This window comes from Drosophila navojoa, chromosome 4, assembly GCF_054131105.1.
Source record: "Drosophila navojoa isolate 15081-1374.11 chromosome 4, UAZ_NAV_1.0, whole genome shotgun sequence".
Taxonomy (NCBI): domain Eukaryota; kingdom Metazoa; phylum Arthropoda; class Insecta; order Diptera; family Drosophilidae; genus Drosophila; species Drosophila navojoa.
The window spans coordinates 15658816-15677934 of NC_142892.1; the positions used below are offsets into that span (position 1 = coordinate 15658816).

Sequence of the window (19119 nt, forward strand, 5' to 3'; positions counted from 1 at the left end):
TGTGTGTGTGTGTGTTGGTAAATTATCAGCGCCTATTTAGTAGCTCGCATTGCAGCAGTCTGTTTGCCGTTTGTTTATGTTTCCCTCTCTCTCTCACTCTCTCTCTCGTTCTCTCTCGCTGTTTGCCTTTAATTGAAAACGAAAATTGATTTCGAGCTGTGAAAATATTCTGCACAATTGCGTGCCGTTTGCTGATAAACGTTATGTGCACATTTCCATCTATTTACACATGTAAACGTGGCTCAGACGCTGTTTGCGTTTTGCGTTTTATATTTTGCATTTTATTAAATGCGCCCTAGGGTATGCAATATATTTATGCATATTTGTTCCTTCATTCTCTCACGTTTAATTGTTGGTCGAGCTTCTTCTAATTGCAACACAGTCGAGGTCGCGGCGCTGCGTTTGGGCTAGCTCTGCCAATTAGTGTGCAATTTATGCAGCTGAAGATGTGCTTTAATTGCCGTCGCAACGCGGGCGCATGATGGGCGTGGCCAGAGTGCCACGGAGTGGAGGATGAAGTGAAGTGCATATGATTCAAATTGAGCTAAGCTAGATGCAAGTAATCGATAGTAGGACTCTATATACACTATATGGTTAGAGTAAATAAGAGAAATTCAAGTTCTATGGAATGGGAGAAGTAGTTGACTGCCAAATACTCTGTAGCAGAGCTGGACTTGTATGGGTTCATTGTTTTTTTAGCAGAAAAACTCATTCGGATTTGAATTATATAAACCTATAGAAGAGAAAGTCATAAAAAACTTTTCTGTCGCAGATAATAAAAAGCAAATACGCATTATGTGCATGATAATATATCGATAATGTATTCTCTGCGGATAAAAATAGAAAAGGAATTTAAATTCATGGCAACTTTATTACCAGCAAAAATTCAGTGCCAAGCACATAAAAATATAAGTTCTATTAAAATAATAATAAATTAAATTCAACTTGAATTTAATGCTGAGTATTAAGTTTTATTGACAGGAATTTTTTCGCCTTGCGTATGGTTTTTTGAGTCAGCAAATTGAAATTATGCGTCTTATGCTTTTCATAGTAAAAAACTATGAATTTAACTATAGCTAGAAGGACAGCTCAATAATGTTGATTTGTTATGAAAGCGGCGTTTAATACAATCATAATTTTGGGATTTATCTAAATTGATAATTATTTATTATTAACCACTTATTATTTTTGATATTATAATTATTGATTGTTATTATTATTTAATTAAATTTTTTATTATTAATTTTATATATTATTTTTATTTTTTAATATGATATATATAATGTATTTCATGAAATGTGAGTGGGTGTACCATGTACAAAGATTTTTTTTATTATATGATATTTTCATTTTATATTTTCATAATTAAATTCTATCTATTTTTTTTATTTTTATATTATTTATTATAATTTATTTTGTATTATTATCTTAACTTTTTCTTAAGACATTTTATATATTTATATAATTTTAATAATTATTTCTATATTAAAACTGCGATTATTCATTTAATATGGGAAACCATATTTAATATATATTTATATAATTCTAATATAATTGTATTAAATCAGTGATTATTCATTTCATATTTTATTTAATATTTATATATTTTTTTTTTATTAAACCTAATTTATAAATATTTTATATGCAGTTATAAATACAATACATTTTATTATATTTTAAATTAATCATGGTTAAGAAAAGTTTGACCTATAAAAAAAACCTGTATAATGTACAGAGAGTAGAAACCATATTTGTTATATATATTATTTGAGCAATAAGTCTATTGCTACCTTTATCCCATATTTAGCTGTGCAGTTCAATAAAACTTGAGCTGCTAAACTTTATTTAGTTTGCTTTTATGACAGAATAAATAACTTTCTTTAACTGGCAGACAGTTTGATCCATGCATATTTCATATTCTAAACAAATAATCGAAAAAAAAGAAAAAAATAAACGCTTGGCTATAAATGTGCTCGAAGGTCGTTAATTGTTTGGGTGCTCAATTATAGCAATTGATAAAAAGTGGCTATAAAAGGAAAGGCGCAATAAGCAACGAAATAATGCAAAATCAATACAAAACGAAAGAGAGAGAGAGAGAGAGAGAGAGAGAGAGAGAGAGAGAGAGAGAGAGAGAGAGAGAGAGAGTAAGGCGAATTAGAAAATATAAAAATAAGGTGAATTGCAGAAAGTCGAATTTGACATCGTATAATAAACAAAGTAATAATCGTTTAGTTGCGTGGCAGGACTCGTAAGGCCGCCTTAGGACTCGCTGGATAATACAATAATAAGCCCGCAATTAGTGTCACTGATAGATGCGATGCGATGCGATAAAGCCGCCAAACAGCTGCGACCCAAAGCATTTGCATTGTCCAAATATTTGAGGCACACAAAGGATGTGCTGGTAGGCAGAAGGATAAACGGCTCGACTCGACTCGACTCGATTTGATTCGGGCTACATTAAGTGCAAGTTCTTTTCTAAATGCCAGCCAGCTCCCTCTCCACTCTCCCTCTCTCTACCACTCACTTGGTATGCCCTTTTTTTGCGCCGCTTTTGTCTGATTGAAAAAGTTGTTTGGGAGCGAAGGGCAAATCGCAATTTCAATTTTAATATTTCCATTCGCCTATGCGCTTTACAGCTCTGAATGGAAAACTACTGCGAATCGTTTCATTTTTTTCTTTTCCATATAGATGAGTATGAGCGTGTGTGTGTGTGTGTGTGTGTGTGTATTTCCACTTTTGTTCATTTGCCACATTCCCATTTCGCATTCAGAGTTACAGTTTCAATGGCATCGCCAAGGCTGAGTGCCTGAGCTGCCGAGAACTTTCCTAATACACGATGCTTAAAGGACGAACACAAATGATGTTGTAAGGCGAGTCACACAGCCTCCGCACTCCCCCTCCACTTTCACTTTGCCGTGCGAGTCCTTGTCCAGAGCAACTAAAGTCTTAAGTGAATTAAGAGCCAAACTTGTAACATTTTCTTTACCTCGTTATTTTTTGCCCTCTCGTCCTCTGGCTGCCGGATCTCAAGGCTTTGCCACTTAATGAGCGACCCTTTCGCGTGTGAAGTGCTCGAGCTACGTAAATAAAAACGGATTAGTTTTGCGGCAACTGTTTCCCGTAAATATCTATTAATGCTTTGCCTTTTTTCTCTGCCTCTGCGCTCTCTCTCTCTCTCGCTCTTTGTCTGCCTCTCAGGTGCTCACCTGTATCAGTTTTTGTTTCGGTTTCCGTTTCCTTATTCCCCTCCGCGCTGCCTTCAAAGTTCAGGCTCATTTAATAAAACAAGATTGATTGTTATGGCCCGGCCGAGTGCACAATCTAGCCGCAGGCTAACATCCTGCAGGCCTCGCATGCCACCAGGCCGACCAACAACTCATTTTCGGCCAGTGTAGAGCTCTGTGTGTGTGTGTGTATACACATGATGAAGCATCTCACATATTGAACATGAATTCGCTGTGTGTGAGTGTGTGTGTGTGTGTGTATAGAAATTAAATATAACATCATTTGCCCTACAAATAACATTTGATTAGTTGTATAACGAAATAAAGAAAGATTTTTGTCCTAATAAAATTGATAATTGATAAATAAATATAATAAAGGAAGACTTTTATCCTAATAAATATAATAATTGATATATATTTGTATGTAGGGATATATGTATATATCGGCATATATAAATGAATTTTGCGTGAACAGATGAGAGAACAAAGAGACGTTATCTATGTATATACAGTCCAGTCTCTATAATTTGTACCCCGCTAAATCAAAAATTGATATAAACTGAAACAAATTCTAGTCCCTTGAAAGAAATGCGTTCTCAATAATTCTCGATCATTTGAATTTCTGTGTAAATCGAAATAAAACTGATTCCCTTGCCATTTCGACTTATCGGAATTCTACTGAACCAAAAACCAGCTTAGGCAACTCCATTTATCTGTCTACATTTTTTATTCTCTTTAAACTACACTCCAAGTAGTTTTCTTTTAGCAGTTAGACCTTTCAATTTCTTAGCTGTATTAAAATAAACTCATGAATATAGATAAAGAAATATTTCTTTTGGCTTTTCCCATTGATCTGTGCAATTTTCTCCAATCCAATCTGAAGTTCTTTGAAAAGGCTGCAGGCCATTTGCTTCCCAGAATACTTTTAGTTCAGCCTGACGTTTATTATTTTATATCAGCTTTCTTTGCTTTTAACTCTCTCTCTCTCTCTCGCTCTCTCGCTCTCGCTCTCACTATCTGTCTCTCTTGCTGTTCATTTAAATAGCTGCCAGCCTTTTGCTTTGTTCGAGGCCAAGCAAATCGATTAATGCATTCATAAATCATTGAACTGTTACAGACCTTTTCAAATGTAATTCCGACTTATTTGCTGATCGTTGAGCTCAACTATTTTGCTATCAAATCGCAATTTGGGCTAAAAATGTGAAAGGACTAGCCACCTAAGGCAACTATGTATACTATATAAAATCAAATTTTCATATTATGCTATCGAATTTTTGAGGCAGCCACGTAAAATATTGCACCGGAGGCAGCCATCAGGAATAAATATGTATATGTAAAAATTCTATAATCTCTACTATAATATATATGTATACATATATCTATCTCTCTCTCTCTCTCTCTCTCTCTGTCTCTATTTATGTTCGTTTACTATGAACAGACACGTGAGCCACTGCCTTGTCGCATAATTCTTGGAGCACAAGCAAGAGAGCTTAGAGCAGGAGGCAGAGCGTGCCTAGACCTAGGCCTAGGCCTGAGTGTGTGTGTGTGCGAGTGTGTGTGTGTGTGTCTATGTGTGTCTATAAGTTGCGTGAGTTCTTGTACTCTCAGACATTGTACACACTCCATAGTTGTCTATCGTCTGCGGCTTGAGTGCGCGTCTCGCTAACCTGCACTCACGAGTTGTTAAACTAACTTTCGTGACTGGACATGTGTTTAACTGTGTATGTGTGCGTGTGTGTGTGTGTGTGTGTGTGTCTTGGCACAACTTGGCACACACTGGCAGCGCAGAGCGCACAAGGCTTCCCCTCGCTGGCAAATATGTAGTTCCATTTGCCTTTTACATTTCCACATTTCCTACTTGGCTCGTTTGCGTGTCTGCGCATAGATAGATGCAGAGGACAGTGACAGGGACGGCGGACAGGGGGAGTGCGACCTACTCCGCGGAATGCCTGCCGCTTTGCATATTTATTTTATTTGATTTGATTTTATTTTTTTTTTTTTTTTTTTTTTTTTGTTGCCTTTTATAACTCCTCTATGCTATATCTGCGCTTATATAACGCGACGTGTGATTAAAAATTCGTAACTTAGCTGTTGCTTTTACCTTCATTTTATTATTTTTTCCTTAGTTTTGTTTGAGTTCTTTCAGCTGTGCTGAATTCAGTTTTGTGACTTTGTTTCGTTTCTTTTTTTTTTGCTGCTGTCCTGAAACATCGTTTTCTTTTGTGTGTGACAGGCTTTTTATTATTTAGCTGGCATGCCAGTGGGCGTGGCTGTTGAACGAGTGTGCCGCTTTTTCGAGCGTGCTGCGTCTTTTGTTGCTATTTGCTGCTTCATTAATATTTAATTAAAAAATCAATAGTTGACATGTAAGTCAGCGACGTTTCGTGGCTGCTTCGTTGTTGCTCTTCTGCTTCGTCTTCGTCTTCTTCTGGTTGTTGTTGTTGTTGTACTTTGCTTTTCAAATACCTTTTCTGTCTTAACTTATGCATATGCATGGCGCATATCTTATTACAACAGATTTTCTTTTCCTTTGCCGCCTGCCACCTACGTGACGTTCCACTTTTAAGTCCCCCCAAACACATGACACATTTTCCGTTTTTCTTTTCTATTTTGTGTGTGTGTGTGTGTGTGTTTTTCGCTTACTTTTTTTTTTGAAAGAAAATTGAATAAGACATAGCGAAATGTGTTGCATATTTATCAGCAGCTGCTCCCGTAAAGCTGAAAGCCGAAAGGCGCGTGTGTGTCCATTCAATATGCATGGCAGACATGTCCGAGCACCTTTTAATTAACGCCAAATTTGCATAGCTACGGGATCTATTAAAGAATCATGAGCTTATTCTTTTTTCTCTCTCTCTCTCTCTTTCCTTTGTTTTTTAGCCGTTAGTCTGGCAGCTGCTCTTAGCCGGCTCAGACATCAGCCATATATTGTGTTACATGCGAGCAGTGCAAATTTATGTAGAAGCTATAAAACGCAAAGAACAAGAGCTGCTAGCGCCCTCTGTTGGCCTCATTGGGCAGCTTGCATCTCTCGTATACTTTCCGTTTTGCAATTTTCGGCTGGATTTAGCGAAAAGCCCTCGTGAGTCGTATACTTACTTGGACCATTCAAATATTTAACTTGGACTTTATTCTTTCTTATTACTCAATGCTTTTTAGAGAGCGTGGAGTCGTTTATATTTATTTTATATATTATAGGATATATATAGGTAACAAAAAAGAAAACTATCGCTAGTGACCCTTTTCACATTTTCTGTGGCAACATTTATTCACATAAAAATAAATATCAATAGATCCGGGACTAGTTTGTGTTGAGCTCTGAAGCTAAAGAGTTAACTTTTACGGTAAACACTCGCTGTGCTCCCACTTGATAGCGGATGAATACAAAATGAAAACATAGAGCTTATTCAGTGTTTATTTGCAAGCACTTGAGTGAGTATGATACTCGATGATGCTTTGGGATACTCTATGATAGACTATGATACTCCATGAAATCCTTTGAGTTATTCTCAATGATTCTTTGTGATACTGTTAGAGGTTCTATCAGACTCTAGAATACTCTATATATTCAAAGTGTAAAAATTTTCAAATATTTGCACAGTTATTATACTCCATTATAGTGTGGAATATCTTAGAATTTTTTATATATTATATATTGTATTAAATGTTTAGGAACTTTACAGAATTGGTTAAGCTATGATACTGTCTGATACTCTATGATACTCTATAATGATCCTCCATGACATCTTTTGATATTTTATGGTATTATGCTCGTAGAATATGATTTTCTATGACAGTCTATAATCTTCTATGATACTTTATGATATAAAAGAATTCTTTATAAATGTGCTAGAGTTTGTTAAGCTTTATAGAGCATTAAGTCATGTTGTCCGATTTATCTTTGAACATTTTATAGAAGCCTAATATTTCAGAGTCTTCCTGGAGCCTTTTAAATTTGTAGATATTCCAACTTAGAATCCCTTTAAATAATTCTCAAAATTATTTCGCAAGTATTTATTGTCTTTAAGCTGTCTAACTCTATGTGAATATCATAAATGTCTTCTTAGTATAGTTGCATTCCAAGCTCATCTCCATCTCTGACGAGTGAGAAACTGTCACGTGCTTTGAGCTGTCTAACCCACGTTGAGTGCGGCTGTCATTATTTGAAGAGACAACTATGATCCAAACGAGGCACGTGTAGTTGCAGTACATTTTGTTATTATTTTTAGCAGTTTACCTCGCACACACATACAGTTTCTCTCTCTCTCTCTCTCCCAGTCGTTCGCTCTCACGCATACATCGACACATTACTCGTACTTCAGAGTTCGGCTCGCTTAAATAGCCAACGGCTCTTGTGCAGGTAATTGAGCTTTAACATGCTCAAAGCTTATTAATACATGTAAAAGGGGCTTTATGTATGCGTGTGTGTGTGCGTGTGTGCGTGTGTGTGTGAGTGCGTGTATAGCTGTATGAAGTTTGTGAAGCTTTGTTTTGCTTTGGCCAGCGTTTATTTGTGTTCAATGCTGTCGCCGCTCTTCTGCCCAGTTGAGTTTTATTTATGTGACATAATTATCCCAGTCGACGTAGGCTGACAGCATAAATCCATCCGATAATCGTTCCCATGAAATGGCCAGCCAGTGCCCACGCACATATGTACATAGTAAAATATATGTATAACAGTTTTCATCATATTTATTGCGATATATTATGGCCAAGAATCTGTGATGGCATACTTTTCGACTCAAGTATCGGTAATAGCTGTCATATGAATTATACTAGAATTTACTAGAATTTACGCTGCTAAAATCTGTTATACGATTTGTTAGCTGTATTGAACACTATTGTGTTATATGTACTATCTGATATATCTCATTTCTTATATCATTTATAGATGAATATCGTAATGATGTAAGCATTCTGTTATAGACTTCTCTGTGATATTTATTTGTGATATATACAACTTATGTTATATTACAATATCATTTATTTTATTTTTATATACATATATATATTTAACATTTTTTATATTGTATAAGATACTGTTCTGTTATATATTTTTGTTATACATATACATATATTCATATTTAATATATACTAAAAACTGTTATATATTATTCTGTCATATATGATGTGCTATTACTACTATTCTGTTATATAATTCTGTCTTGAATTCTGTTATCTAGCTATTTCTTTGTATATTTAATATATATTCATTAGTTATGTATACTCTTTCTACTGCTTTATATCAGACATCTGTCTTATGTATATTTCGTTATGCTATATATCATATAATTTTCATTTGTAATGACTTGTGTTGTTATGGCTTATGGAAATCTCTCAGATCTTTAAGATTTATTGACATCAAGCGGAAATGGGCACACACACATGCGCACGCTTTCTCTCACACACATACAGAGGCCCCACAAATCATTTACACACACACATACTAGCTTCCACGTGTACAGGTAGATGGATGTGTATGGCTGGGCTCTACCTTTTTTTTACGCGCAATTAACCCAGTTACAAGTTCGACATGCCGCAAAGCAAACTCAGCGACTCACACACACACATACACGCATACACACACATACACAAACACATCCTGCATTTATCATAATTACTTCCCCGAATATTTGTGCACAGCGCTGCCAAAAAAATAATGCTGAAAAAGTTTATGAAGGCCCAAGCTCACACACACACACTCACACACCTGCCCTCACACACACCTCCTCTAAAAAGGCGACAATTTAAATGGGGGGAAAAAACGAAAAAAGAGTAAGAGAAATGCGCGCGTTGGCTGCTTAATGTTTTAATATGCCTTCAGCAACTATTAAGAGGATTTCGCATTAAGTGCCAGGCACATATAAGACATCAATTATTTATAAATAAAAGCGCAGCCCACTTACGCACAAAGTATTTTATAGCATACTTCTGAGGGCCAAGGCACAAAGCCAAAAACCACAACAGCAACAACGACAATGTAATTGCTCTTGCAAATTGTCAACAACAGCGACAACAACTGAGATAGGATGGGAGAGAGAGGGACAGCGGTAGAGAGAAAAAATAAATAAATAAAACTACGACAGATAAAACTAGCCAAACAAACAAATAAACAAACAGCGAAGAAACATGACGGCAGCCAGATGCAAATGTAAATCCAGAAGCTAGGTCAAAAAAAAAAGAAAAAAAAAAAACATAAACTTGATTATGAAACAACGAAGTTTAGATACACTTTAAGACAGATGAGAGGGAGATGTGGCACAGAGGGATACTAGTAGAAGAAATTAGAGAGAAACTCTAGAGATACATTTACTACTGATAGATACTGTATGAAGATACTAAAGTGACATACCATATGAAAATACTAGAGGAAGGTATAACTATTCAATATATGTTCGATATATTATATATTAATAATATTAATATCAATATTATATATTAATATAATAGTTATATAGTTTATTGAAAAGTCTTGAACAGATCTCCGAAAAAAGTTTTGAGTATTAAATGGACTTATATAAGAAATACCTGAGTTATATAGATCAATTTAATGTCATTAAAATCTGGTCTGTATTTTTATTCATTCATGCTATCCTCTAATAAATATATAATGAGAAAAAAACACACTTTGTTCAGATTAAAAAAGGCAAATTGCCATGCATAAACATCATTAGCTTTTTAAAGTCAAAGACTTCTGCGACAACTACCCGAGAATGCAAATGCTCTGTCGCAAGGGCATTCGGAGTATAACTAAAGAAATATGCATAAATATGAGAGTTATGTGCGCTTATGAATATGTATGTGTGCGCATATTAGTTAGTGTTTGTATTTGAACAACAGTTACTTTTCAAATCAAACAAAACCGGGAGGCCATTGACAATGCCAACGCAAGGGAGGAATGCACAGTGGGGCCAAGAGCTTAGTGCCCAGATGAGTTCGGCAGCAATTAAAACAATTTGCTCGAATGATTAATTGACTAACGGCAGTAAGGTCATTATTATGCTGTCTCATGGATGGCCAATCGATAATGGTATATTAATTGGATTCGTCTGCTTTTGCGACACTGTGCGAGTGCCAAGAGGAACGAATTCTAAAAACAAAACGGAAAAAATGTCACATTGCGCACATGAAAAATGTCCTTGGGACAGCGCCAAACGCCAGTCAGCGGCGAGTGAGTGAGAGTGAGAGGGAGAGGGAGAGGGAGAGAGTGTGCGTGTGTGTGTGCTCATTGTTGTTGGCTTTGGCAAAGCAAGGTCATGAGTAAATACGCTGGAGCCTGCTGCTGTTTATTTTACAACAAAGCTCGGCCAAGCACAAAAAAAGGACACACGCTCGCAATTTATTGTCGAATATTTGTATATATGTATGTGTGTGTGTATGTGTGTTTGTGTGTATACGTGTGTAAGAGTATCTAGCTTGATTCTTCTTATTGATACAAATGCACATATGAATTTATAAAATATGCACACACACACACAAACACACATACACAGACACTCACATGTGGAGCATTTGCTTGCCAATTTACTGTGGAAATACATTCACAAATGCAAATGTATATCCGTTTATCAAAAAGTACATTATTGAGTGCTTGTTAGAGCTAAGCACAGACAGCTACATCTATTATGCACACACATATACATATATTTATGTATTCACATATGTATTGCATTACATATAATTATCCAGCGTGCGAAGAGCTTAATATACATATGTATGTATTTCCCTTTGAAGTTAGTAATTGCATTATTTGGGCAAGGTTTTCTTAGCTAACTGTAATTGCTGCAGCTGAGATTTAATGCATATATTTGCTGCTCTGATGGCATAATATAATAAATATAATCAAGTTAATGTTATTAGGGAAACACATCAAATTGTGAATAAAATACATCTGCATGCCATTAATTTGTAAATTATTTTGCATAATTTAACATTGTTGCTATTTTTTGTTCAGGTGAAAATTAAAAAATAATATGAACAATAAATTAAATAAATATATAATAATTATTTTATTTATTAAGGTTAAATTTGTTGACATAAATATATTACATTTAACAATTAGATAACTATTTTCTTTAATAATTTTTTCTTTATTTATTCGGAAGCACCAAAGCATCTTTTTGCTCTATTATATTCTTTAATAAATTCAAATTAATTTTGAAGCTTTTTTATTATAAATAATATACCTTACAAACTTACAAGTTTCTATTAAATATTATTTTCGTATGTCTAGTTGTTTTCTATATTTATATTCCACTTAAACAGTATGAAAAAAATATTAATTAAGAGAAAAATAGTAATTTATTGACCATTTGCATTCATTTGCATTAACTCTCTGTTCGTGAATTTAAGCGAGCAAATCAAATTCATTTGCTCTAGGCAAGGCCGTCGGCTCGTTTCGTTTTTGTTTTCTGCTGAGCGCCTTGAGTTGTTTCATTCGTGTGACGATCTCTTAACGAAGTCGTTTAGGCAGAGTGAGAGAGAGAGAGACATACGATTGCCATCGATTGGTGGTAAACGATCTTCACATGCACATGCACACACTCCTTTCTCATACGCTATCGATGTGCTTAGCGAAGGCAACAACCGCTTACACACCAATACATTTACAGAACACTTTTTGCTTTACTTAACTCAGTCGGCAACCAATGGCGCGAAACAATAGAATGAAACGATTCGACACGAGCGCAAACGAACTCATTGAAGAGCCGATGATAGGCTGCTCTCTCAGTCTTCTCACGGTGTGTTAATTAAAGGAACAGATATGCTACAAAATAATTAAATAAAAAATATTAAATATTTTTTATCAAACCAATATGTTTTTATTATTATTAAATGATATAATTATGATATATTTATGAATATATAAATATATTAATTTGGTTTAATAGTCAGATATAAATTGAAAAAATTGATTGCCAACTGCTTCAATTTAAAAATTTATTTAATATCATTTGTTTTTATATAAAAAATAATAGTATACATTAAATTTTGTATTTAATTTATTGAATATTATTAATAATTATAAAAGTTCATAAAACATTTATATATCTCAGAACATTCATCGTATTTATTTTTAGCTACTTGCCTTATGCACAACTCACTAATATCATGTTGATTATAATTAAATTATTATAGATAACATACCAAATAAATCTGTATGAAATGATAAAATGAAAATGCATTAATTAACATATAAATAGACAGATAAAAGTTTAAGCACCCAACCCAAATTCACATATCTAAACGTTAACTGGCAACGAAAGTTAGCTTATGGCCAGCCATACCACAACATTATTTCATTTATGTGAGTTTACACGGCGCAAACTGCATACCCTGTAATTTGCATTCAAAAATAACTCTATAAGCACACACTTTAAGCGGATTTAGCCCAATTTCCACATGCGAATGTTGGACTAAGTGAGAGCCGAAGTGAACAGCGCAATTTTCGTCGACGAATTAATGAGCTTTCCCTTCCGCTGTCAAGAGGGGGGCCAAATGTGTGTGTGCCAGAGACACTAAGGATGAGCGAGTGGGGTAGAACTTGTCCCAACTTTGGCATATGCACATGAATAATGCAGCCGGGTTTGTAGGTTCTGCTATTGATTTCGAAACAAAAATCGCATACGCGGCGTATGCGAGCAAACAAAGGAAAGCAACCAACAAATGGGCCATATGTATGTGTGTGTGTGAGTGTGTGTGTGAGTGAGTGTGTGTGAAAACATATGACTCTAGAGATTAAGCCATTGTTTGTAATGGGAGCCGCAGCTAGCGCGTGGCTGAGCTGCGGCTTAACGATTGCGAATGCAAACAAAAGTTCCTGGGAGAAATAGTGTTAAAAGAGAGAGAGGAGAGACGGGGGGTGGGGGAAGGGCAGGCTTATGCTCACATATTGGATAGCCTATTTTCAGTTGTTTGACTATGAACTAACCAGGGGCACACATTGCCATATTCCATATTCACATTGCAGCACCAGCACCCCAACAGTGTAATGCGCCTTGGGGGTAGTGGTATACCATACGACGGCGACCCCCTGACAATGAGCGCAGCTGGCAATGACTATGCCGAATTATGCGATCTTGGACCATCACGTTGGAGTGCACGCGCCTATGGATATCATGCAACACAAGCAGCAAACGCATCCGGCCTTGGAATTGGCGGCATTGGTGTACCGGGCGCCACACAATCATCATCGAGCGTGCCGACGGGCGGCTCATCGGGCCTCAGCGCTCATCATTTGCGGAGCAGCGCAGCGCAGCCAAACAGTTACGAGGCGGAGGACATTGGTCTGGCCTTTGGCATGATCAGTCCGCCGCCAGGCAGCGCCGGACACGCGGCCCATTACGGCCCCGGCCCCGGCGCTGGCTCCCGTGTGGGCAACAGCACCAGTTCGCTGCGTGCCGGCGGCGGTGCCGGAGGCGGCAGTGGTGGTCGCTCCGGCCTCTACTATTCGCCGCCGGGCACATCCTACACGATCATTGAGCGTCCCCATTCGCCGCACTACTACTACAATTCGGCTGGTGTGCCGACCAAGGGCGGCTCGCTGCCGGGTCGCGGCTCAGCGTATCTCAGCTCCTCGCCCTCGAGCCACATGGCCGCCGGCACCGCCGGCACGCTGCCCACATCGACGGCGGCGAGCGGACGCCACTCGGCCTCGGCCATGGGCAATGGCAACAAGAAGCGGCCCATTTCCCCGGAGCAGGTGCTGCGCATGTTCGGTGCCACGCAGTCGTCTTCAGTTCCTACGAGTAGCTATCACTATAGCAACGGCGGCACCCGGGATCGGGATCGCACCGGGCGACGCAGCCCGGCCAGCAGTCCGCCCTCGACAACGCATCAGGTGAGCTGGCTCTCTTCTCAAAGATATTCCATGTGGTAATCCCAACTCTTTGGCAGATCTATCGGGATCGTGAACGAGATCGGGATCGCAGTGTGCCCAACATACATGAACTTACCACGCGCACTGTTTCCATGTCGCGTGATCAGCAAGTGGATCACGGCTTTGGCATTTGCGTTAAGGGAGGCAAAGACTCAGGTAAGTTTCTTCAAGCAGCGCTGCTCCAACTGTAGAGTAACAGTTGCTCCATAAAATGTAGACTGATTGCAAACGAAAAACTGTGAAGTTTATAGTTCTTTAAGCATTAAATAGTTAAAGGGTTTGTCATTCCGTTATCCCTGAGCTAAGAAAAACCTCGACTAGGCTAACTCAATATGCCTTCGAGTCCATTTCAAAGGAATCATACAAAGTAAAGGAAAGCTTCTTGCTCTGTGCAACGAATAGCCACAGCTGCTCTCCATTCCAATACATATCTACACATACACATACACATGCATACTATATGATTACGTATGGTTGTTTATTTGTGGAGTAACTCCTTGACGTTTGCGATGTTCCGCCCAGTCGATTCGAAGTTCAATTGCTTGTCGCTCACGTGTGAGACGATGTGTGGAACCTCAATTGGACTGACTCTTTAGACCATTTCATGCAATTTAATTTTCGATTCGATTCCATTGTCTGTCGTTCTCTTTGGCCCTTTTTTTCCTCGTTTTTCATTTCTTTTTTTTGCGCTCACATTCGCTTTAGTGTTATAAAACGGCAGCAGCTTTGACATTTCGAAGCGCATTTTGCACCTGGCTACCGCTCGATGTCCATGACTCTGCCTTTGCCGCCTCCCCTCCTCGGTCTCTCTTTCTATCGCTATCGCTGTCCCTGTCTCTGTCTCTGTCTCTGTCTCCTGCCACGCGCTCGTCCATTCACTGTGGGGTTTTATTTATTTTTAGCGTACAACGTGCGACGGCTTTAAAATCGATAAAAAAAGAGTCTATTTAAGTCGTGCAGCCGCGTATGCAGGAAGGTTCCATCTATCAATTCCATCTAACCGTGGACTCGCACAGTCTGCTGTTACTTCAGCTCGCTTTTCGGCACATATGGCTGCAGTGCTCTTTCCAACCCGGAAAAAGACAGACAAACAGACACACACTCACTCACTCGCACTCATTCATGCTTAATGAAAAAGGCTTACCGAAAAACAACGACATAAAACGGAATTTTCAATGTTCAAGGCGTTGCTGCCGAGATACCCTAGATTTTACTTGCTGAATACGGATTGAAATTAAATTGGTATATCTTTTAGTATTATAAATATAAACAATTGAGTTCAAATAAAATACATCACAAGAAAGTGAGGATTATATTGTTATTTGGATGAAAATAAAAACAAATTATGCAAAATATTAAATTTAAGTTATCGATATGTTGATTAGCCGGAACAGAGCCAAGATTTTATTGCATAATAGTTGATTAAGTTGTGTTCACTTTCTAGAGATATTAAAACTGATTCATTTCGCCGTCACTTTGAGTATACCTTTCTATAAAACTTATCGATAACTTTCGATGCAAAAACTGACAATAGAACTGGATACTTTAGTTACTGATATAACACAAGAGTCCATCATTATATTTTTTTACACATCGATTCTTTTCGATAGGCATTCCCTTTACCTGGCATACCTTTACATCGAGTTTAATTAACTCAAGTCAATCGATAATAGATAAATTTTATATGCTTTCTTATATAATTTCCTATAACATTTAACACACATACGCACCATTGCAGCCCTTATATTGTAGCTTTACCAATTTTTAATGGCTACAGGGTATAGAAATTGGGCCCAGCAGTGGGCGGCGTAGGGGCGTGTGCCCGTGTTGTGTCTTTTAATAAAAGTTTAATGCGCAGCGCTTGCTAATTGATTTCTTTTCTTTCATGTTGTTTCTCTCTCTCTCTCTCTCCTCTCTCTTTTATCGACAGGCTTAGGTGTTTACATCTCACGCATCGAGGAGAATTCGGTGGCGGAACGCGCCGGCCTGCGACCCGGTGATACAATCCTAGAGGTGAACGGCACGCCATTCACCTCAATCAATCACGAGGAGGCGCTTAAGGTGAGCTAACTGCAAATGCTGCTCTACGAAACTATCTTTTGATATATTTATCAGTAGCTTAAATAATTTTCTCTAAATCTATATATATAAATCGATTAGAGCACATTACGAGCGACAGCCTAAAGAAAAATATATCAAATAATACTAGAATATCTTACAATATGTAGACCAAGCTAACGAGTGTCTACTGTACGTAGCACATGGGTAAAATATGTAAAGGCTGCCAGAGTCTGTTCCAGTTAAGCATGTCCTGCAGTCCTTGAGCTTAGACAACGCCATCGAAAAATCTTTTCTACTCAAAAGAGATAATTTAATTGTACACTTTATTGATTTTTAATGCGATTTTGTTCGATAGGCTGCTTGTTTGCCTGTTAATAGTTGCGATAAGGGCCAATGCATTCGAGTAGCGGCGCCTATTATGTGCGACACTTGCCAGAGTATCTAAATCGCACGCCCCACATTCCCCCAGCCCCATCCGACCAGCGCACATAACCCACATTGGCAGCCAAGTTGGGGACAGCTGCGCTGCCTTCCGCTGACAGCGAAAGTCAATTTATTGTGGAATATTTTATGTGACACGTTATGATAGTCAATATAATTCTTCATATATAGGAACAGTAGCGGCGCTGCTGTGTGCGTGTGGCCCCATCAGAGGACATTAGACCTGCTGGGTAAAGGGGGAGGCGAGGGTTTGAATGTTGAGCACATGTTGTGCCACTTCCCACGCTGCCTTCCAATTTAAACTTTATTTTAACGACAACAATTTGTTTGGCAATGCATGCATAGAAGAAGAAATAGAACGGGTCTATTGCCGTTCCATCTCTCTCTCTCTCACACTCTGTCTCTCTCTCCCTCTGTCCTCGTTCTTTGCTCTGAACGATTTTGTGTAGTTTTTTCTTGACTATATCTTGCACTTAACATATTATGAAACATTTTGTATGAATAATAATACTAAACGTATGAGTAAATAAATACACACACTAATACAAATATACACTGAGAAAAAATTGGCAATAGATTAGTCGCATTGAATTCACTTTTTTCCTGTTTAATTTTTAAGTAGAACTTTATTTGATTTTTTGTTCTGATATTTCTGGAAACTTTAATTATATTTTTATAAATTATTATTATTTTTTTTTATAATTTATTTTTTTTAAACTACGCTTCAGCCAACACCTTAAGCACCATAAATTTGATTACTGTACTGCAGCTCGAAGTATTTTTACTCTAAACTCGTACTTTTAAAGTATTTAATTTAGAATTTTGGGACATTTTTTAATAGATTTTGATAAACTAATAATTTATGCTAACATTTTTGTCAAATTTGATGTGAGTCTCGAGATTTGCTTGAATAAGTCTTTCATTGGATTTTCTAAATTTATAATAAATCAATTTTTAAAGATTTTTATAAATATATGTTTTACGATTTTTGTAATAATTTATTAAAATTAAAAAGTTTTGGATGAGTGGAAAACACTTTTTCATTTATAACACTCTTCAAAAATTTTGATTGAAGATGTATAATATATTTATTAAAATTCCGTTTCTCAACTTGTCAACTTTGGCAAATTTTAAAGTTAACAAAATTCCATTTTCCAACACATTTTCCGAGAGGATCAACAAAAGTTGAGCTCCAAGCGCTTGCCACAACATGTTGCACCACAAAAACTGTATGTGGTTAATGTTTTGGGATTATCCCAAAACGAAATTCGAGGCTTGGACATTTGTGCCAAGCAATTAGCACAATTGCACGCAAATGAGTTTTTGGTTTTGAGCAATTAAAATGCTGACAGCTTAATGCAGCGAATGCTGAAATATGAAAATATGAAAGCTAACTGGCGTACAGCTAAAATAGCCACAATAAATGCACAAACAATAGTTGATATAAGTGGACACGACACGCCCACTTTAAGCATTGTGTACGCCCAGTTGAGTTGATTTCTTAATTAATTGCAATTTTATTTTATATTCAGTTTTTGTTTTTATTTCTTTCTCTCTCTCTCTTTGTAACTTTTTGCCACCCGTTTTTTGCTCTCTCTCTCTCTCTCTCTCTCTCTCTCTCTTGCTTCCCCTTCTATTGTTCGTTCGTTTTGCTTGCATCTTCCGTCTTCCGTCTCTTTTTTGTGTCTCTTCTATTGCCACATTTTTTCTTAACGCAGAGATGTGTGCAGATATTGAAATCGTCACGTCAAATCAGTATGACGGTGCGAGCGCCGCCCACGCTGAACTCAACGGCGCCGCTGCACGGTTTTGGTCCACCCTCGCGGGATCCCATGTACGCATCGATGGCCCCCCTATTACCCCAATCGGCAGCCGCCCAGGCAGCAGCCGCCGGCGGCGGAGGCGGATCGGGTCTGCCCTTTCGTCAGACCTGCTCCTGGATGGATCGACACGGTCGTCCGGCCTCGCCGCCCATGGAGTACGGCGGCAGACGAAACGATCGAAGAGATCGGTAAGCTGGATTAAGTATAACTACATATAGAATATACTTAGTAATATATATTTGTTGCTTATCTAGGGTACGTCGCGTGGAACTGCTCATTGAGCCGGGCCAATCGCTGGGCCTGATGATACGCGGCGGCGTGGAGTACGGCCTGGGCATCTTTGTGACGGGCGTCGACAAGGATAGCGTCGCAGATCGTGCCGGCCTTATGATCGGTGACGAAATCCTGGAGGTCAATGATCAGTCGTTCCTCGATGTGACGCACGACGAGGCCGTCAGCCAGCTGAAATACCATAAGCGCATGTCGCTGCTGATACGTGACGTGGGCAAGGTGCCGCACTCCTGCACATCCATCGAAATGGAGCCCTGGGATGCGTACAGTCCAACGGGCACGAGGTGAGTTGAGAGAACGGTGATGGGAGGGGTAATTGAGAGATGGGTGATGGGAGATAGTAGAGAGTGCACAGTGAAAAGTGAATAGGGGAGAGTGGAGACTGGAGAGCTTAAATTGGAGA

The 19119-nt window shown here is 38.0% G+C and overlaps 1 protein-coding gene across 2 annotated transcripts in view; it reads left to right on the forward strand.

Moving 5' to 3' along the window:
- The window catches only part of LOC108658224 (uncharacterized), a 35620-nt gene that overhangs the window by 3637 nt on the left and 12864 nt on the right, over positions 1 to 19119 (forward strand). For both annotated transcript variants that reach the window (XM_089259634.1, XM_030389419.2), the window contains exons 2-6: positions 13192 to 14061; positions 14118 to 14256; positions 16031 to 16161; positions 18321 to 18613; positions 18680 to 19000. In XM_089259634.1, coding sequence (XP_089115760.1) covers positions 13213 to 14061; positions 14118 to 14256; positions 16031 to 16161; positions 18321 to 18613; positions 18680 to 19000 — 1733 coding nt within the window. In that variant the 5' untranslated portion in view covers positions 13192 to 13212. The remainder of the gene's footprint in view (positions 1 to 13191; positions 14062 to 14117; positions 14257 to 16030; positions 16162 to 18320; positions 18614 to 18679; positions 19001 to 19119) is intronic.